We start from the raw sequence: 22,556 nt of genomic DNA, 5'->3' as shown, positions 1-22,556 counted from the left end.
AAAGGAAATTGGACTGGAGTTCTCTTCATCTTTGTCATAGCAACCAAGAGCTGATTTAATGAGCAACAGTCCTAGCTCACTGCAAACAAGGAGTTCTGTTTAGCTACACTCTAGCCAAAGATGCTAATGCAATGAATATCACTTCCCAGATGGACAAGAGACTATGAAGGCCAAGCTGGGAGTTGGGAAGCATATCATTTACTCATGAAAGTGGCCAGTGATAGTGGTGTATATTAGAATTTGGAAGGACAAAAAATTACTCACATGATGGGATAATGAACTGAGGTTCTGTATTTCCTGCATAGCCAAGTTTTGTATACCTAGAAAAAGAATGATCACAAGGTTATTAGACGTAAAAATAAAAAGTTATAATTCACTACACAACGGGAAGGCCAAATACATCACACACCACATCTACATTTTCTGGGTTATGCTTTCAAGTGTCATCCTGCTGAGAAGAAAACTCAGAAGTGGTAAATATTTTACGTGTTATTTATTTTTCAGACACCTTCAGCTTACAGATTTTGGTAGTGTTTCCTCAAAGCCTGAAAACTGAGCTCTTACTTTCTGCATCTTGTTGACCAGCTATAAGAAAAGAATCACAGAATCATAGAAGAGTTAGGGTTGGAAAGGATCTTAAGATCCTGAAGTTCCAAAGCCCCCTGCCATGGGCAAGGACACCTCACACTAAACCATGTCACCCAAAGCTCTGTCCAACCTGGACTTGAACACCGCCAGGGATGGAGCATTCACAACTTCCTTGGGCAGCCCATTCCAGTGCCTCACCACCCTCACAGTAAGTAACTTCTTATATACAATCTACACTTCCCCTGTTTAACTGGTTACCCCTTGTCCTGTCATTACAGTCCCTAATGAAGAGTCCTTCCCCAGCACCCCTATAGGCACCCTTCAGATACTAGAAGGCTGCTATGAGGTCTCCACGCAGTCTTCTCTTCTCCAGGCTGAACAGCCCCAGCTGTCTGAGCCTGTCTTCATACAGGAGGTGCTCCAGTCCCCTGATCATCTTTGTGGCCCTCCTCTGGACTTGTTCCAACAGTTCCATGTCCTTTTTATGTTGAGGACACCAGCACTGCACACAATGCTCCAAGTGAGGTCTCACAAGAGCAAAAAAAGACAAGCAGGTCCATTCCACCCCTTGGTAAAAAAAAAAAAAAAAAGGGGTTGTTCAGATCTTACCTTTTGGAAAGTTACCATGAACAAAGATGTCATTAGACTTTGCATATTTGGTTAATACCGTCAAATACGCTGCGGGGGGGGGGGGGGGGGGAAGGGGAAGGGAAGTATGTCTTAAGTACAAATCACAGTTCAAAATTCTAGTTGCAATCCTGACACAATTCCCTTTCATGCCTTGCACAAACTATTCACTTTGTCACAGATTTAGAGCCTGTGTGTGGTAATATACACATATTACACCAAAGTAATCATGCACTGATAAAATGCTTTAGAAACAGGCAGTGTGGAGCACTTGTCCATCTCTTTCAATATATAGTATCTATTTTAACAAGTAAAGGATTAAAAGAAAAAAGAAACTAGTAAAGTGGGGAAGAAAAAAAGAACAGGATTTTCCACAGAAAATCTCAGATCTCTTAAAACATCTCCATGGTGTTACTGGCTGCAAACTAGTTCAGGTCTTTAATAACTAGAAATAATTGACATCCCACACTATGGAAAACAGCTCCATTTCCTGGGGGGGAAAGGGGAGAAGGATGACAAGCCAGCAAATTAATTAAATGGTTGCAGAGACTGAAGATTCAAACAAAAGTACAGTAACAGCATGACTTGAAGGAAATCAGCATTATTCATACCCATTTTTACCACAAAAGCTAAAGCTATGACATTCTTAAATGAGACCAATCACTGTCTACATCCTAAAGCAAATTTAAGGTCTTTGCCTATACCCTGCTCTCAATATTTGCAAGCAATATTATGCCACTGCTAAAGCAGAGTTGCTTCTTCATCAACAGCTTAAACAGTAAGTTCCCCTTTATGGAGGAACTGATATAAAAACACTCCGTAAGAGTCAAGTTGGCTTAGATAAAGGAATTAAATCAAAAGCGAATTAGCAATGACCGTGGGATTTAAATATTGTATTTTCAACTTACTTTCAAAGCTCCAGCTTCAACAGACTTCAAATAGTAGTTAAAAAAGCCACATTCTCCAAGGCTAAGAAGACGACACTGTTCTGAGGGCAAGGGTTGGTTTGTAGTATTTTTAATCATCATTATATGGGCATAGGCTTTCAGTCTAATCCAAAATGTTTATGCTTTTTTTTTTTTTTTGTGGCTCTTAAACATAATCAGGTCATTAGATTAGGCCATTATTAGCAAGAATTATTTTCATGATTATTATTGCATGTCTTTTTTTCACATTTTAGAATAGGCCTAACTAGGGAATATTGTTAAACTATAACAAGCAACAACAGGAGTTACACTGGGATTTAAGACATGTAACAGGATACTTCATTTCTCCCTCTTGAAGTCAGTTTTGCTCAAATGCACAGAAAGGACCAAGGAAACCAGTTCTGAATTCAAGAGACCTAGTTCTAAGGCTTTGAAATGGCAGTCAGGTATAAACATCAAGAGAACAGCCCTTCAAGCCCCAGTGACAAAAAACTAAGTCAACATATCCATACGCATGTACATACCCAAGCATGTAAATATGTATATATAATTTGTATACTATTCTTATGTGTGTGCACAAATATATATATATAAAATTAAAAGGTTCCTGAAATGTAACCAAACTTATTTCTTAAATGGAAGTCTGCCCAAAAGTTCAGTTTGACATCTTTCCCCGTCTCTATGCACGCACTAACTCTAAACTCATACCTACTCACAGTATTAAAAAAGACAAAACCCTCTAAAAGTCAACATGGGCTATCAATCTGCAACAGCTTTACTTTCCCTCTCAAACAGGGATCAGATCTCCCTACTAGAATTACCTGAAGTACCAAAAGCCTATAGCTCAATATTTTATAGTTTTATTTTTTCACTAGGTGAATTAACCCTGGCTAAAACGACAGGATAAGCTTATTTCTCAGTATCACTGGAAAATGGTTCTCTTCAATGAACATACTGCACAACGCAACACCTAGGAGGACTGCTTTTGCATCTCATTAATACATGAAGTTTAATAACTAGAACTATGAGAAAAACTAATTTCTCAGTTCAATGTTGAAGCAAGGAAGTGGAAAAAAAACATTGTTAAAGTCTATTTAGGATCAAACAAGAGACGGACTTGACACGCAGCTGTATTTCAGGTGTTTTGACAAAACTAAACGGAAGGAAAGCTCAAACTACTCTCAGAACAACTGAGGAAGAGAAGGAAAAGAGGTAATGAAGTTGGGCTTCCCTTTCTTATCCAGTAGCCTACTCACTCAGGACATGGCAGACTTGGTCCCAGATTTTTCTTCTGCCCAGCAGAACCCAAACACATTCTACCTTCCAGAGCTAAAACCATGAATATATTAAAGTGTTTGAGTGACCCACTTCCAGTATCTTCTACAGAGATTCTTCCCTTTTATACAAGATATTTAAATATTCATTGACCTGAAAGGCTCTGGACTTAAGAGTTGAAAGAGATTACCTGGTCTCCGGTCCCTTCTCCAATGAATATTTAAGCATCTAATACATGTTTTTCTTTCTCCTGGGTTACAGCCTAGCACTCTAATGGTAATACAACATCTTGTGATCAGTAAATTACAGAGACAGATGTACGGAATGCATAGATAATCAGTACTGCAACTTTATTTCATTAAAAGTAGCAGATTTATTACCACTGAGATAGGAACCAACTGGAAACTCTCAGAAATATAGCATACTGGAGGCTGCATTAAAGATCTGCAGGAAACTGATACAATAGGCTATGACTATTTCACGCAACAGACTTTGGAGGGACTACTAATTTTTCAAAAATCACTAGAAATTATTTATTGTTGAAACGAAAAGTTTCTAAAAATAGTGTTGTCTCCTATGTACCACTTTTCCCAAGTGATTAGTTAGAACACAAATCAGTTTCACTACCTTTTGCATAAGGAATGTCTGTCTTAACCTTGCTTTCTTCTGAGGTCCTACCACAGAAAAATAGAAAAATGACCGTAAAGATATACAAATGAACCAAACTTGAAAACAGATGCTGAACCATCAACCACTTTGAGGACCAGAGAAATATACTGAAAAACTCTTATTAAGCATAAGAACAATGTAATTTAGGCATTTAAAAACCACAAACTGGAGCAATTGCTTTATCCATCTCAGAATGCAAGATATCCACTTTTTCTCTGGACAAGTATGCTGTCCTGGGTTTAGCAGTGGCAGTTGTTTTTCTCTTTCTTGGTAGCTGGTGCAGTGCTGTGTTTTGACTTTCGGGCTGGGAACAGAGCTGATAACAATGATGTTTTGGTTTGGCCAAGGACTTTGTGAGCCTCATGCTCTGCCAGGGAGGAGGGGAACCCAGGAGGAAGCAGAGACAGGACACCTGACCCAAACTAGCCAAAGAAGTATTCCATACCACAGCACGTCATGCCCAGGAGGTAACTGCGAGTTACCCGGAAGGGGCTGGAGTGGACTGCAGGGTTGGAGGAGGTATCGGTCAGTGCTTGGTTGGGCTGGGGCGGGCGAGTTATCGGTCGCCCAGTGATGGGGTGTTGTATTCTCTTCCCTTGTTATTTCCTTTATCATTACTGTTATTGGTGGCAGCAGTAGTGATTTGTGTTATACCTTAGTTACTAAACTGTTCTTATCTCAACCCGTGGGAGTTGCATTCTTTCTGATTCTCCTCTCCGTCCCTCCAGGAGTAGGGGGAGGGCAAGAAGTGGGGGGGGGGGGGAGTGAGTGAAAGCTGTCTAGCTGGGGTTAAACCACGACATATGCAAAAGACCAATGCCCAGCTGTGGACATTTTAGCATTTCCTCAATTTCTATTGCTTTTTAGTCCAGATCTTTAAAACAATGTGTCAGAAGCACCAAAAAACCCCACAAAACAAGTCTGAAATATAGATTTGAAGTGACTGAGAACAGCAAAATGCTTTAAGGAAGTCTTGCAAACAAACAAAAAGTAACCTCTGCAGAGACAACACTTTCTCTGACAGCCAAGATGCTGAAATAGCTAGCAGTTATTACTGCCAGAACCCCTGTGACGCCGTGCTGCCATAAACAGCGTGGATTATCATTATGACAAATATGCGTGAGGAACTCGCAGCACAAGTTATTCATAAAACTGTGAAAAGATACTTTTGAAACAAAGGAGGATGAGATGAAAGAATGGAAATAAAGAAAGAAGGGATGAAGGAAGAAATGTCAAATAGAAAAAAATACCTGTCTGCACAATTTACCCTAAAGCATCAACAGCCATCATAAGAATAAAGTGTACATTAGAGCCATTGCTTTTTTGGGAGTCTAGCACTTTACAGGACTGAAGCTTGAGATTATAAACAACAGTTAATTAACTCAGGCTCCTTAGGTCCAGAACAGCAATTACAATTCTGCCTATTCACAAGTCGCACATGTAAAAAGCAGAGATAATACTTGGGTAAAGCAACACAACACATTCTGAAGTTCCAGCCAGCAACATCTACAAACACTTTAAACTTTAAAGTTTAAATCCAAGTCCAGCTTACTTATCCCAGAAATCAAGTGTTTACCTCTAAGCTCATCAGTAAAAGATTTTGCCAAAGTAATTTTTCATTACTGAAAGAAAAATAGACTACAGTAAAACACACCCAAAAAGAAGTACCTACCCTGCAGTGTCCACAAACAGACACACACTGAAAAAGAAAGAGGTATTTTAAGGTACCTTTGTTTCGCACACCCACCTACTAGCATTCTGATGTCCCACAGCTAAATGATAATAAAATATGGTTCATAAAACTAGTTATGAAGTTTAAAGCTACCTAAAACAGCAACACAAAAAAGGCATGCTAGTCCTAACAAACTAAAAATAGCATGCCCTTCTCCACATGAAGACCGACAGCAACGTGTAAACTGATCACGAGGAAAACCTCATGCAAAGAAAATGAAGATGCAGTGCATCAAAACTGAAGTAGGACAAGTCATCTGCAAATACTAATGGAAAAGATGATGGCAAATTATTATCGCTTTCTGCAAAATGGGTGAATGCAGAGTGAACAGTTTATAACAAAGTTTAAGTCACCTATCTAACAGAGAAAAGGAACACTATCCTGTCCTGCTATGACAATGTTTCTCACTGTAAATCTGTACCTATTTTCTATAGTGCCCATTGTTGCTTTTTTTGGTTTTTTTTTCTTAAGAAATTCCAGGATTTTACAGAACCAAGGCCTACAAACAACAGCAAATTATATCAGGCTCCTTAGGCACTAAAAAACAACAACAGTCTTTCCCACTGATTTCTTAAATCTCTTTATACAAAAAGAAGAGGGATTAGTGCCTGGACAAGGCACCTCATTCAGTACCAGAGATGTAAATAGAAAAATGTATTTTATATAAGCAACGTTCCACAGTGCGTGTCTGCATGTACCTTTTCCTTTCTGCTATATGCTCTCCCAAGTTTTTCATCTGAAAGCCCTTTGATGAATAATTTGAATGAATTGTTTGAAGCTTGTGTATTGTTAGATTCACTCTAACAATAAGAAGGTTTTCAGCCCACACAGGAAAATTCCAGAGACTGCGTATTCAATGAGTCAAGCTACTTCTGCCTGCTTTGGTTCAGATTCGTATTTCTTCTTGAATTCTGCAAGGTAATTTATTTCAAATTCAATAATCTCATTGCTGAAAAGTCATCCATATTTGAGTGCCCCGCAGCAAAGTCGAGCAAAAGTCTTTACTACTGTCAAGTTAATATCCCTGTAACACCAACAGTTCTGTGGGGAGCAGGTATTTAAGTATCTTCATCAAAGAAACAGAAGGAACCCAGGAAACTACCAAGAAGTACGTAATGCACAGACCGAATTACATGCAAGACGGAACCTGGTCTCTACTCCCAAAGTTTTCAGGTGTGGATGTCAGCATTCCCCACTGAGGGGGCCAGAGCTGATTTCTGGTAAGACAGGGTATACAAACAGAAACAGGACAGAAGACTTTTAAAAGTTTTGCGATAATTTAATACAGAGTATTTCACAATACAAAACATTTTTTCAGGAGAAGGCACTGTGACACCACATCATTGAAAAGTGCTCATAAAAAGACCTCATAGTTGTTTGGAGACCTCATAGCAGCCTTCCAGTATCTGACGAGGGGCTATAGGGATGCTGGGGGTGGACTCTTCATTAGGGACTGTAGTGATAGGAGAAGGAGTAATGGGTTAAAACTTAAACAGGGGAAGTTTAGATTGGATATAAGGAAGAAATTCTTTCCTGTTAGGGTGGTGAGGCACTGGAATGGGTTGCCCAGGGAGGCTGTGAATGCTCCATCCCTGGCAGTGCTCAAGGCTAGGTTGGACAGAGCCTTGGGTGACATGGTTCAGTGCAAGGTGTCCCTGCCCATGGCAAGGGGGTGGAACTAGGTGATCTTAAGGTCCTTTCCAACCCTAACTATTCTATGATTCTATGCCTTAGGTTTGTTTGGGATTTTTTAAGATGGCTCAGTTTCAGAAATTCTAAAAGTTATCTTTCCAAGCACTAAAGAAATGAAAATAGCACTGCATATTCCCTGCAGAGGAAAGGTCTATTACTGCAATTAATGCAATCAGTGACATCGAGGCAGAGCCTAACAAGAAAAGTGACTCATGGACAAGCATATTCTCCTCAGAGTTATCCATAACTGTTGAGCCAAAGGAAAGATGCTAGCAGAAGCAGACTACATATTCAGTATAACCTTCATTACAGCTCCCTCTGACACGTCCCACTTCTAAGACTCAGAACTGGTCTACTGGATAATAAATGGGTCTTCTCTAGCCATAGACAGGTAGGAAAGACCTGTTCCTGAAATGCCTCCCAAGCAGACTCTGCAATCTAGATTCACTGTAGTCCTCAAACACTTGAGTTACAAAACTTGTGGTTTAGCTTAATGTAGAACAAGTCTCACACTGATTTGACAAAGGTTAAGAAGGGATGATCAAGAAAGAGCACTTGTATAAGGCAGCAAGTTCCCATCGCACTGCTAGTTGAAGATAATGGCTAGGAAGATTAAAGGTGCGAATGCTATCTAGAAGCACAGCCAGATGCAACCCAGCAAGGCCACTGCAGTCCAGGTGCTGTACATGAAGGAGACATCTCAGCCTGCAAGCACACCTCACCTGCCTCTGGACCACAGGCGTGCCAGTGTATAGCTCCCAGGCAAAGTGAACATGTGTCTCCACTCTCCAGGCCATCATTTGAAACAAGTCATCCCCAATTTTAACATTTTAATCATGCAATACTTCAAAGTCACACAACACGAACAAGAATTGTAGAAACATCATAAAACAGTCTGGGCTGGAAGGGGCCTTAAAGCTTGTCTAGTTTCACTCCACCTGCCACGGGCAGGAACACCTTCCACTGGACCAGGCTGCTCAAAGCCCTGTCCAACCTAGCTTTGAATTGGAAGAACTGGACCTAAGAGAAGAAAAGGGCACATAGAAACACGCCACTCCCCAGAGGCACATGGCCTGCCCGGGGCACAAGGCAGGAGTTCCCCGCTCCAAGCTCCTAACAGGGAGGGAGGGCAAAAAGAGGATACTCAAGTGGAGAGCGGTGCGCAGAAAGATCCGCTAAGGAGCAAGACCCTCTGCCACAGCGTCAAGAGGAGACCAGGACACCTGGCATGAGCCCGGACCCGTGGCAGGGGAAGAGACTCGCCGCTGAGGCCCTCGCCGGGAGCGAGAGGCGGCTGAGGGGCGCCGGCACGGCGGAGTCACCCCCACTCCCCAGAAAGACGACTGGCGGCGCCGGTCCCCTCTGTCCCCACACTCACCCGGTGCCTCCGTCTATCACGCAGGGGGGCAGGTAGCTCGCCATGCTGGGGAGCCGGCACTGCGGGCGCTACGCCACCATCCAGGCGTCCGCCGCCGGCTCCCCCAGCCCAGCGCAGCGCGGCCTCACTGCATCGGCAGCAAAGGGGCGGCGGGCACCATGCAGTCGCCTGTCAGCGCCGCCCACAGAGCGCATGCGCCGCCCGCCGCAGCCACGTGACTCGGCCTTAGCCGCCGGCCACCCCCGCCGCTCGCGGGACGCCATCTTGGGTTAGGGTGCTCCAGAGCCCGCGGCCCTGGGCCATGGAAGCGGGTGGGTAAGCTTGTCCGAGGCCATGTGTGTCAACAGGGCTTTAGCCTTTCGCTAGGCTTGATGCTGTACTTGCCTTCCTCCCGTCTGAGGGGTTCGTCATCACCCAGTTCTGTACCTGTCAGCCTCAACATTGGCCAAGATGGATCTGATCAGCTTAAAAGCTTGTTTCAAGCCATGTATGACCACAAAGGATACAGTGAGGGGGAGGGAGAATAAGAAAGGGTTCACCACCACCCCCAGCAAACACTGCAGATGCTGCTTCTCTTCAGAGCAGGACTTGCCTCACAGTTCACGTTTCACTGAAAATGGGGTTTACCCCAGGAAAAAACACCAACATTGAACCAGTCAGTTGTAAAAACCCCACAGAGCTGTTTCTCTGGGTGCAGGTGGCCACGCTACAGCCCACAGATGCGCCGGGTTGGCTGTAAAAAGGCTCCAGAATACATCATGTTGGTAAGCTTAAAGCAGTTAATAAAAATAGGCGGCAACAAACATCACCTGCAAAGTTGTTGATGCCTAATTTACAGACGGGATAATGATGTCTCATACATGACTCAGTCCTGGTCATACTGTGAGTGCATGGTAATGCCAGAAATAGACCCTCTAGATGGCTGGGCCTAAGCATGAACCACAAGAACAAGTGTGATTCCCATGAGGGTGTATTTTCCTGTCACCCTCTCCCACTCCACACCACTACATCAGAAACACATGCAGACCAAGGGGTTGTATTAGAGGATTAATGAGGCATATCCTCTGGTCCTCATACCTAGCATTGGTGCGATGGCTATAGATGGTGTATATGCCCTGAAGGGGGTTGTTCAGCCATTACCACAAACTGAGCACACTTGCTCAACATATTTGTTCACTCTGTTCCCCTCAGAGATTTTGGAAGATACAGTGTGTGGTGGAAAGGAGCCCGATTTGTTTGTTGGAAGGGCTCCCTTATCAGTGGGTTGAAAGAGCTAACACTCAGGCTCTAATAAGTAGGCTCCATAACTGGGGATTGAAGCTTGATAAAAACTGTGTGCCCCCATCTTCAGGCCAGTCAAATCAAAACGACACATGAAAGGCGCTGCTTTAGCATCCATCAGATAAAAGAAAGAATATGCTGTGACTTTTCTGGCCAAAATTTCCCTTCTCCCATGCTGTTGCGCAATATGGTGTGCTGGGCACAGAGAGTATCTGTTCATATGCTATACGGGCACATCACTGTAAACTTTCTTACAATTCACAACTTTCCTTTTTTTAAAGAATTCACTAGCTGTTACAGCTGAGAAAAACATCTCATCTACAAACTGAGGTATTGCCATAGCTCACGTGCAGCCTACGGGTTCTATATAGACATTCACTTTGCAGACAGCTGCAGAGGTTGGAAACATCTGTGTCCTGCCCTTCTCAAGCTGTTTTTCAGGGTCCCTGAGGCGTTAATTACTACCCTGGTAGCTGTCCCAGCTGTTTGTGTGAGTGCTCCCTAACCCAGTTCAAGCACAATCAGCTGACGTAGTTCAAACAGTTTAAATAAGAGCTATGCCCTAACTCAGTTGATTGTGCCTGAAGTGGGTTAAGAAGTGCTCAAACAAGTTGCTTTGTTAGCAGAAGTAAGGGGAGGAGTAAAGCACAGTAACATCTTAAGCTGTTCCAGCTGAATCCAGAAGAAGACATCTGTCTGTAGTGTAAGTAACATAGAGACAATTGCATGGAGAACCTGGAACAAAAACTGTGCTATGAAACTATGATAACATACATCAGCTGATGGTCTTACAGGGATGAGAAATGTGAAAACATTAATTCTGGTGACATGGTGACATATTAGAAATCAGGTATCCTGGGCTGCTTCAAGAGGAGTGTGACCAGCAAGCAGGTTGAAGGAGGTGATCCTGCCCCTCTACTCTGCTCTCGTCTGACCTCACTTGGAATATTGTGTGCAGTTCTGGTGTCCTGAACATAAAAAGGACATGGAACTGTTAGAACAAGTCCAGAGGAGGGCCACAAGGATGATCAGGGGATTGGAGCACCTCCCATATGAAGTCAGGCTAGGAAAGTTTGGGCTGTTCAGCCTGGAGAAGAGAAGGCTGCGTGGAGACCTCATAGCAGCCTTCCAGTATCTGAAGGGGGCTATAGGGATGCTGGGGAGGGTCTCTTCATTAGGGACTGCAGTGATAGGACAACGGGTAACAGGTTAAAACTTAACGAGGGGAAGTTCAGATTGGATATAAGGAAGAAATTCTTTACTGTGAGGGTGCTGAGGCACTGGAATAGGTTGCCCGAGGAAGTTGTAAATGCTCCATCCCTGGCAGTGTTCAAGGCCAGGTTGGACGAGGCCTTGGGTGACATGGTTCAGTGCGAGGTGGCCCTGACCATGGCAGGGGGATTGGAGCTAGATGATCTTAAGGTCCTTTCCAACCCTAACTATTCTATAATTCTATGAGTCTAATTAAATGACAGTAATAACTAGTTCCTCAGGTAGAAAAGGAAGGAGGAGGCACCTGATCTATACTGTTTAGGGAATGATAGATTCTTCCAATATCATCATATGGCATTTGGAAGATATTACGGTCTCTCCCTCAGAACACAGCCACTGTTGTTGACATTTCATGCTTTAAGCCCACAAGGGTCATTATGTCCTGCCACTCTCAGCATGATAAAGGCCACAACAGTCATCTGAGTTTAAGGTGTACTGAAAGGGAAATGGACACCCCAGAAGTGTATGTGGTCTCTGACTATCTGTAGAGCCTACCATGAGTTACACAACTGAAGCTATGTTGTTTTACATTGATTTGTCTACACCCCTTTTCACCACAGCATCCAAATGCCTTCCAGGAATGCATTAAGTGATGTGGCTAATACCTGCCATTCTTTCATTTCAGTCTCAAAGAGAACTGCGCAGGCAGGAGAGGATTAGGGGGTTACTTTTTATTTTAGGGTTTTATCTTAAAGTGTTGATGCTACTGTATGTTTACAATAAAGAAGGTAACTAAAGGAGTAGAAGGTGGTGGAATTTTGATAACCCTTTACTCTCATGAGAATTTATTCAACAGTAACAGAGTAGCTCCCAGGAAACTTTGAAAAAGCAAGCGTGCACTTAGCTTTGAGATGCCAGTATGAGAGAAAGAGTGCTTTTGATGCATTTATGCTAGCTTTGTGTTATTAAAATGAATTGCATGTTGTGTTCTGGGTCATGCATCTTCGAAGCTGATAGTGTTATACCCAGATATATCACACTGCTATTTCAGAGGAGGGGTAATGGAAACCCAGCTTTGGTTACATATATTAGCTTCCATGAGGAGTCAGAGTGCCTAAATAAAATGCAGGCACTAGCCTAGTGACAGCTCAGAGTCCAGGGCCACCACAAAATACTAGCAAGTTAACCAGTTGTGTTTGCATACCCTAAACGAAATGAGACTACAAAAAAGGGTTTATTTATTTACATAACCTCTCCTATGCTTGAGATCAGCTTCAGTCAGCTTGTCTTCATTGCTGAGCTGACCTGTAAGAGCACTAGGCTATCTTAATGGTACTGATAAGACCTAAGATCTGTGGAAGGACTGTACTGCTGGCACTAGGTTCACATTGCCCAAAGAACTCACCTGCAGGCCACATGTTTAAAGGGTTAGTTCTAAGACTATGTTCTTCCCTGACTTCTCATTTAGTAGACACCATCAGAGAGGCTCAGAGAACATTTTCCTCCATCTCTGCCTCCTCACAGAGAGGTCATCAGTATCTTGAATCGAGTAACATGAGGGTGAGGGAGCACTACCACACATCCCCTAAAGCTTCTGTTCTGTCCAGCTAGATAGTGTCTGGTCAGCACTCATCCTTTAAACTTTGATTTTTGCCAAGTGGTGGAGAACTGTTACCAGATCATATGTAGTGAAGTACTTTTGAGTGAGATAAACTACAGCCTCTGATTTTGTTCATTTAACCAGGCAAAAACAGTGCTTGCATCTTAGTCACAAATACATGATTGAAGTCTCAACTTGTTTTCTAACTTGATGACCACACAAAAAAGACTCAAGTCAGAATCTCAAAAAGTAGCAGCATGAAAGACAGATCTTTAAGCCCTTGATCATCTCAAACAGGCTAGTTCAAGGGCAGCTGTCACACAGATGTCATCATACAATCACTAGGAAAGGTCACCAAGAGATGGTGTTCACACACTAGCAACCACTGAGTATTGCTCAGTCACTGGAAGGTAAATTGCTGGAGAAGCTAAGCTTCCCCCTTGGCACATGAAACAAAGCCAAAATAAAACAACCCAGCAACACAGTGCAAACTATTCATACAAAGATTTATCTTGTAGAGCACACATTAACCTATTATATAGTCTTTATGTCTACATAGAACTGTACACAGCTATTTCTAAGCCCATTCTCCAGAAGGGTACTTCAGTCCAGCTGCAATTTAAAGCACATAAGTAGTTGCACTGAAAACAACAGAATTACCCATGTACCTGAAGTTGTATGTTTTTTAAATAAGTCTGCAAATTGGGGCCTGAACAAACTCATTCCTACTGAACAATTCACCTTAATATATAGTGGCAGAAAACGACAAGCTGCTTAAGCAAACAGACTAAAAAGTACTTTCTGTCTTTTAAACTATATTGGGGTCATATGTTACAGGGCAAGTTAGAGGGTTAACTTGGTTGATGGGAGACAGAGATGTATGTCTTTTGGGGAATAGGTGACTTATTTCTGAGTGTCTTTCCTCATTGTATATCCCACTGTTGTGGGATCCTTTATATAGGGATGCTGGGGAGGGACTCTTCGTTAGGGACTGTAGTGATAGGACAAGTGGTAATGGGTTAAAACTTAAACAGGGGAAGTTTAGATTGGATATAAGGAGGAAATTCTTTCCTGTTAGGGTGGTGAGGCACTGGAATGGGTTGCCCAGGGAGGTTGTGAATGCTCCATCCCTGGCAGTGTTCAAGGCCAGGTTGGACGAGGCATTGGGTGAGATGGTTTAGTGCGAGGTGTCCCTGCCCATGGCAGGGTGGTTGGAACTTGATGATCTTAAGGTCCTTTCCAACCCTAACTATTCTATGATTCATGGGGGGATACTGCCATTTCTAGCACCTGTCTGTTCAAAAGAGGGCTTTGTCTCACAGGTAAAAATCCTTCTGTGTTTCTCAAGTTTCTAAAACATCTTGTATGTCTGATTTTTCTGTGCTAGGGTTCAACAGAATCAGAATCCAATAATCCTGTTGATATTGTATTACCAGCCATGATATTATCAACTGCTTCCTACCTTCCTCTTTCTAGAAATCACTCTAGATTTACTACTGATGTGTATTTTCTTAAATTTTGCACAGTGACTTCCTACTTCTCTTTCCTGAATGGCCACTGTTAATTTAGATCTACTCAGAAACATTTAAGATTCTATCTATCTAATCTATTTTCTATTTATACCACATTCATCACCATGGTAGCTGAATGCCTTAGGAAGTAACTTTGAGGTAGAGGCTGTGCAAAGCTTATTTTAAACCACTCTCATTCTTTGCCTTTAAAATTGAATTTTAACAACTTCATCTTACCCCAGCTGACAAACTACCCTTTGAGCTTCGCAAGTAAGTCTGAAATTTGAAGCCAGTCCAGAATGACTTGAGACCCAGTTTTAGCTGAGAATATCAACGGCAGTAACTCTGACACCTATGTAAATAATCCATTTTTATTGTGATAGTTCTCTTACTCTGAGGTAAATGTTATGATACAGAATGTTCATGATAAATGAAAACAGCAGCTCCTTAAACTCAAGCAAAGCCAGCAGACTTGCAGTAAACTCTCATGCTCACTTCCACCTATGTTAACAGAACAGTCTGCCTTGAAATCTGGTTATTATTAATGATACAGTCAAACTACATATATATGTGCATATGTATATATACAATGACAGAACTGCATTACATGGCTTTAAAACAGAGCACAAGATTTTGCTTTATATGCTCAGTTCTGCATGCTTTGTGATGCCACATTATGGATTTTGGCATAGATTACACCTCAAATTTTACAAATAATCCACCAGAAACTGAGTTTTACATCAGGATTTTATCCCTGCACTTCTGAAGAAATGTAGAAAACAACAGGTCTAGCTTGTATCTAGGGAAGGGCTGGATTGCTCCATTCACCCCCATCTCCCTAAACATTACCAGCAATACAATTATGAATTGTAAATTTAATTAAAAAAAATATTGAACATGGGAATAGCATAAAGTCAGCTGTATTTGTCAAGTGTTTATATTAATTGGAGTATTTACCTTCAAATTCTTTGGCTTTTCAGTTTGGTATTCTTAGGAAAAAAGCTTATATTATCTGACAGCTTCTTTCCTCCCTCCAGCTTACTCACTGGGCAACTTCAACCAAGCTTGTTTCAAGGGTAGAGGCCTGAAAGATGGGAACATTTCTAGTAACTGTGTAATGAAAATAACCAGTAAGCTTACAGAGGCCAGTATCACGCTCACAGGGAGACTGCAGCATCAGCACATTTATATTATTAGACAACACAAATTAACATGGCCAAGGCAACTTCCCAGTCTAAAGGACTATTTCCTTAATTTGCCAAAAATGGCTGCACAAAGCCAGCAGAACTACACAGAATGCAGCAACACAGTGATGACTCTCATCACTGGAGCACGTATGGCCACCCAAATTTGCTGATGACACTAAGCTGGGAGGGGTGGCCGACACGCCAGAAGGCTGTGCTGCCATCCAGAGGGACCTGGACAGGCTGGAGGGTTGGGCGGGGAATAACTTGATGAAATATAACAAGGGAAAGTGTAGAGTCCTGCATCTGGGCAGGAACAACCCCAGGTTCCAGTATAGATTGGGGAACGACCTGTTAGAGAGCAGTGTAGGGGAGAGGGACCTGGGGGTCCTGGTGGACGACAGGGTGACCATGAGCCGACACTGTGCCCTTGTGGCCAAGAAGGCCAATGGCATCCTGGGGTGTATTAGAAGGGGGGTGGTTAGTAGGTCGAGAGAGGTCCTCCTTCCCCTCTACTCTGCCCTGGTGAGACCTCATCTGGAATATTGTGTCCAGTTCTGGGCCCCTCAGTTTAAGAAGGACAGGGACCTGCTGGAGAGAGTCCAGCGCAGGGCAACTAAGATGATTAAGGGAGTGGAGCATCTCCCTTATGAGGAAAGACTGAGGGAGCTGGGTCTCTATAGTTTGGAGAAGAGGAGATTGAGGGGTGACCTTATTAGTGTATATAAATATATAAAGGGGGAGTGTCACGAGGATGGAGCCAGGCTCTTCTCAGTGGCAAACAGTGAAAGGACAAGGGGAAATGGGTACAAACTGGGACACAAGAGGTTCCACTTAAACCTGAGAAGAAACTTCTTCTCAGTGAGGGTGACGGAACACTGGAACAGGCTGCCCAGGGAGGTTGTGGAATCTCCTTCTTTGGAGACATTCAAGACCCGCCTGGACACGTTCCTGTGTAACCTTATCTAGGTGTTCCTGCTCCGGCAGGGGGATTGGACTAGATGATCTTTTGAGGTCCCTTCCAATCTCTAACATACTGTGATACTGTGAAATCTTTATGTGCTTGGAAAGAGATGCATTACAGCCTGTTCCAAAAATGGCAGTTCAGGCTGTTTAGACATTCTAAAAAAGAAATAGATACAAGTTCCTCCAGGGCTCCTCCAGGATGCAAACAATAATCCAGCTCCACACTATATAGAACCACCCCCGCTATGAGAAGCGTGTCATTCAAAAGCAACTGCACACATATACATACGTGCAGAACCTCCGTTCCAATGGTTTCCATCCTTAAATAAAATTGCCTGCAGATTGAACTAACCCTTTTTTAGTCTAGCTCAGAAACTGCACATAGTGTCTCCCTCTGAACGGAATATTGAATACTGAATGGAATATTTTCTCCTGTTAATTGCTGAGTCATTAAAATACCATTCAGCTTTTACACCATGTAGCTGTTACCAATATCAAACATGCTAAAATTTCATAGTTTGGTAAGCTTCCCATAACACACTGTTCATCTGTTTGTCACAACGATACCATATGAAACCTCATCTGAGTCCCACAAGAGTTGATGGTAATACAGAACTGATTTCTTCACACAGACCATGAAGCAAACGAGATCGCAGTAATCTGATGAGAGATGATCTTGACATCCTCCAGCCCAGCCTACCTCTGCAGATATGTCAGCTAGACTTGTTTGGACGAGCAGTTTGTTTTTTGTTTTCTTTTAAAATACATGAAATGAGTCAACACATCAACAAAGCAGCAGCATATTTTTCCAGTTACTAAATACATTTGTTAACCAGCCAAGCCAGAGGTATCAAGAAGCCTCTTTGTGGAGATGAAGTCTTTGGTTCTTTAAGTCACCACAAGCACTGTCACACACAACACAAAACATCATTTTGATCTAATCAGGTTTTAAGAAAACAATTACTGTAGCTGAACACAGCTGTCCAAAATCACAGGCATCTGAATTGTGTGTGACAGCATCGACCCCAGAGCCACAAAAGGGGTTTGACCAAGCCTTGCCACAGGAGTAGGGCACTAGCTGGTCTGAAGCACCATTATACGCAACATGCCGTTCCTCATCTGCTAAACCTCTGCTATTTATACCAAATATCCTTCCAAGTCTGTGTTTAACTTTCTCAAGTAGCAGAACTGTTTTTTAAAAAAGGCTTTTGAGGAAAATTGTGTGAATTTTTCAGGTTGCAACAAGTCACACACCAGAAGGGTTCTGAGGCTGGTACTGGCACACAGCACTTGGAGGTGGAAACCCAGGCTTCCACGGAGGCCAGGGGCTAATTCTCTTAAGTAACATGAAAATCCTGGCATATTCTTTCTGCCAGTAGCGGAACAAGCTGTTTCCTTCTCCAAGGCCTTCCCACAAAAAGATTCATGAAAGCTGGAGATGGACCTTAGTGCTAACTCAAGCAAATATACCTTTATTGGATATTTCCATATTAAAACTGATCAAGAATCCCCCAAATCTCTAGTTGGACTTAACCCTCTGCAAGTATTTATCCATTTAGCAGTAAAAACGCTGAATATGGTGTGTTGTTTTGACTCTAAGTTCACAGATCCAACATCCAACAGTTATTACCTACTGCAGAGTGCTCACACTTACAGTAGTTGTCCTACTGTTCATTGATGTAGTTTTTCTGCTTCCCTACCTCAAGCACCATAAAGGTTTATGCCAGCCTCAGCACTTCTAAATTATACAAGCTTAGTCACATCAAAATTTAGTATTTCTCTACATGAGATATCAAAGGAAACCCACCTTCCTACACTAGTATTTTCATCTTCTGCTATATCAAAAGATTATTTTCTTAAATACTCTTTAATGCTTCTTCCCCCTCAGCCCTTGTATCTCCATTAATACCTCTGCATCCAGCTCTGCTTGTTTTGCGGGGCTGAAATAGATGTCAACTAACAGACAAACTAGGTCTTTTCCATGAAGTATAGAATTTTGCTAATGAATTACAAAATGTGTTGACACTACTCCTCTATAAAGGCAACCCTCCATGTTTCAAGTCATATCATAGCACCAGCATTTGTGAAAACAAAGACTTTCAAGTCTATTGACACCTGGTTTCACACAATACCTTCTCACATACACCACAAAACAAGAGGTCTGTTCTGCAACTGGGAAAAAAACATTACAATTGCAGCACTTGTAAATATATGTAAACTGTTCTAATCTATGTATCTCAGCTATGGGTAGCAGTGACGACGCAGCATGGAGTGGGCTGTGGGTGATTAACCAAGTGGGTGGCTCTTCCATTAATCTCTTCATCCTGCTTGTTGCCCAAGCAAAGTAGATCAAAGCTGAACTGAATGTATTTACCCACTCTACAAGCAGACACACAACTGAGGCAGGCCACTCTGCTGTTCTGTGAGTCCTTGCATACCAAATTTCCTCTTGCCTCTACTCCCACTCCAAGAAACATTAAGGTTTGTAGCAACTCTTTAGAGCAGCTAAGGAAGAAGTACTCTGGTGCTTGTGTGCCTTTCCTCAGCTGCTTTTGTTTGGTTGGTTGGGGGGTGTTGCATAAAGTCAGATATAATTACAGTAGCTGAGACTATCACATCACCAGGTTGAAAGTCAGAAAGACTAGATGCAAGCAATGAGGTGAAGATTCAGTACTAATGATTTCAAAGCCTGACAACAAGAAAGCGGGTATCACACGCTGACAAAATAAGCAGATGCAATCAAGCAGCAGCAACCTTTACAATATAGCAAGTTTTTCATCTTATCTATTTATTGCAGACCCAGTATTACTTTTCCACTTAGGCAGGCACTCTAGCTCCCTCAAGAAAGGTATGGAATTGCCATGAAAAAAATAGGAAAGAAAAATGTTTCTTGTTGTTTGAAAAATGTATCTGCTTCACAGCTTTATGGATGAAATATGAGATTCTAATCTAATTCAGGAGCTCAGAGTTACACAGAGTGAGGCAATAGTTTAAAGATTATCCAGCAGTCACAATCTGCCTGGCACACTGCAGGAACACAGCCACTGCATCATCACGTTGTAAACCCTTACTTACTTTCTAATGACAGTCACGGCTCATCTCTGTGCATCACACCCCTGCCCCCAGCCATTCCTGCAGGAGTGCGGAAAAAGCTAAACACTCCTGTTTGTTCTATACACTTCTTGAACGCAATTCAGCTGGGGTTTGGGGGGGTTCATAAGAAAAAAAGTCTGCCTGATTTAATAGCCAGGAGGCCAGATCCTCCCTACCTACATCACCAGCAAATCAGGCAGTTCAGGGGAACTCTGTCTCAGATAGTGATTCTGACCATTTACTGCAGTGCCAAATAGCTCGTGGAGGAACTAAATGCGTGTACCGTCACATCATTTTGGAATACAAACTTACCTGAGATCTGAAAAATAAGAAACATATTGATCCCCTAAGGGCTGCCCCAGAAATTTCTGTGAAGCTTTTGTGCTTCCTGCAAAACTCCCTGGAAAAAAAAAAAATAAAATCTTAGCATATCCAAGTGAGCCGTACATGGGAGTTCACTGCAGAACACAACTGGAGATGACAGTGGAGGTGGTGAGCCATTTGTATCATAACTCAGTGTCTGCAGCACACTCCTAAGATGTTAAAGACCCAGAATTCTCTTTCCCACAGCGCCCACTTCTCTAGCAAGATATTCCAGCCATGAGAATATGAAACGTTCAGTCCTGCTCCCAGGCATTTCCTACTGCAGCTGGCGCACTGAGCTAAAAAGAAGACAACATTCAATGGGCCAGTGGGAAAATAAGCATGAATCTGACTCGTTACTAATGAGCATCTCCAAAAGGCAAGCATCTGGCTCTTACTCAGGGACTGCTTTTATTTTTCTATTTAAGAGTCCACCTGCCATTACCTACCTTCTTAGATCTTGGTATCCTTGATCTGTAAGGGACGGAGACATCCCCAAGTCAGGAACTGGTTTCAGACACATCTTCATCCATCACTTCACATGGGTTAGCTCAAGAGCTTCTTCCTCAGCCTGCAGGCTTCATCATCCCATAGGTCCATTACACACAGAATGAGAGGTATTACCTCTGGCACACTGACCTGCTTTCTGAGCTGTCTTTCTTCACTTTTTACTTGGAGGCTCACAGGACTTGGGTCAGCTGCTTGGAATCACTGCCTGATGGCCAAGCCTTAGTTTTGAAGCATTATTCCACTTCAGCCCAGTGCCTGAAGCTACAGGGTATATTCAAGTCTTCAATGGCATTTTCTAAAGTACTTGGGCAACCTCAGATCCTCAGAGTCACTTTCAAATTGACTCACTGAAAACACTCTTTACAGCCTCCAGTTATCTGTTCAGGCCAGGAGATTAAGTAGGATCAAAAAATAAAAGAGAGAAGATACATGTATATATATATGCACACATAAACATAATGGTATTTAACACCTCAATAAAAAAGCATTGAAAGATATTGTACAAATTACATAAACCATTAAGTTTCTGAGTACAAATGAGGAACTCCTTGATATAAACCAGGGAGACATGTCCCTTTTGGTAGATGATTCTCTGATGGTCCACTGTTTTCTTTTATCAGTGCTTCAAACTAAGTGGCAGCTTCTCTGTTTGAAGGTAGTGAGGTTCACATCATTAAGACCTTCACTAGTTAAAAACTGTTATTTTAAACTGAACTATATGACAAACAAGAATGTAAAACAACTTGGCTATTGCTTGACAGTTTCTTTTGAATTCCCCCTCAGTGCACTTGTAAGCGAGTTATTTTTTTCCGCATCCTCACCCAGCAAACTGTAATAGGGATGTCTTGTCACCTTGCAGGTGGCAGGAAGAAGTCATCACAAAAAGGAAATCTTGTCATAGCCCGATGAGCGTTATTTTCAGAAGCTTTGTCTGCTTAAAGAATCCCTGCTCCCACAGCATTCCTCCTTGTCCCGGGGAGCGGGGAGCTGAGCTGGCTAACCCTCCTCCCCCCTTCTTTTTCAGCCAGGATTTTTTTCAGTCAGATTAGCTCCCCCTTTGCACTTCACCACATGCCCAAATGCTTGTGCCAGCATAGCAGAAGGAAGAGTAAGGAAGTGGGACGGAGTGGCTGGATATAGGAGGAGGTGAGGGAGCAGAAGGGACAGCTTCAGTGGGTCTAAGACCTGCAGCCAAGAAAACTTAACTACCTTGGTGGAATCAAGTACTTCTAGGGTGTCCTTGTGAAGATGGATGTGTTCTCTCCCTGAAACATTTCACTTGATGAATCTTTGTGTGCTAGTGAGTGTGTAATTCACTGGAATGGAGATCTTCCACTGTAGGTACTTGTAATTTTCCAGCAGGGACATTACCTGCTGACAGACACAGGGTTTCAGGCAACAACACCTTAAGTGTTTTAGCCTTTGGGCCTCTGTATGCCTCTAACTTTGTCCTAGAGCACTAAACAGATTCTCACCTAAACCAACACTGCAAGCAGGCATACTGCTGCCTGCAGATTTCACACAGCCTACAGCACAATCACAGAACCTGCAAGCGGCTCAGATATATTTAGAATCCCACATTGTCATTACTTTCATCCTGGAAAACAGAGTGGGGAGGAATAAAGAATAGGAGTAGATGATAAACTCACAGCTGGAGAACGTCAGACAGCTCAGCACTGGCTGGGCCTGGTTCTCCTCTTGTTTAACTGAAAGGGAGTGGATGACCCTGAGAAAATCCACATTTATTTATCTTGCTGTGGTCAACACCTGGCTATCCCTGTGAAAACAGTGCTGTGATAATCTGCCAACCTTTGTTTTCTGTGCCAAGTTGCCACTGCCACTGAGGACTGAGCATGCCAGTGGGAAAGGACACAAGTCAAAGAACTGCCTGTGAAAAGGGGAGCACACGGCTGCTACCTGGCTTGAAATCTGGCTTGAAAAACCCACAG

General features: G+C 42.7%; 1 protein-coding gene across 2 annotated transcripts in view; it reads right to left on the bottom strand.

Moving 5' to 3' along the window:
* ACTR3B (actin related protein 3B) overlaps positions 1-9,092 on the bottom strand; it is a 28,935-nt gene extending 19,843 nt beyond the window's left edge. For both annotated transcript variants that reach the window (XM_061348787.1, XM_061348777.1), the window contains exons 1-2: positions 8,888-9,092; positions 265-320 (exon numbers count right to left, since the gene is read on the bottom strand). In XM_061348787.1, the coding sequence (XP_061204771.1) occupies positions 265-320; positions 8,888-8,931 (100 nt within the window). In that variant the 5' untranslated portion in view covers positions 8,932-9,092. The remainder of the gene's footprint in view (positions 1-264; positions 321-8,887) is intronic.
* Positions 9,093-22,556: the final 13,464 nt, after the last annotated feature.

This window comes from Neopsephotus bourkii, unplaced genomic scaffold, assembly GCF_033783945.1.
Source record: "Neopsephotus bourkii isolate Nb327-2 ecotype Australia unplaced genomic scaffold, CSIRO-AGI_Nbou_v1 NB_53, whole genome shotgun sequence".
In the NCBI taxonomy this organism is placed as follows: Eukaryota; Metazoa; Chordata; class Aves; order Psittaciformes; family Psittacidae; genus Neopsephotus; species Neopsephotus bourkii.
This window is presented reverse-complemented; position numbering and strand designations above follow the sequence as displayed.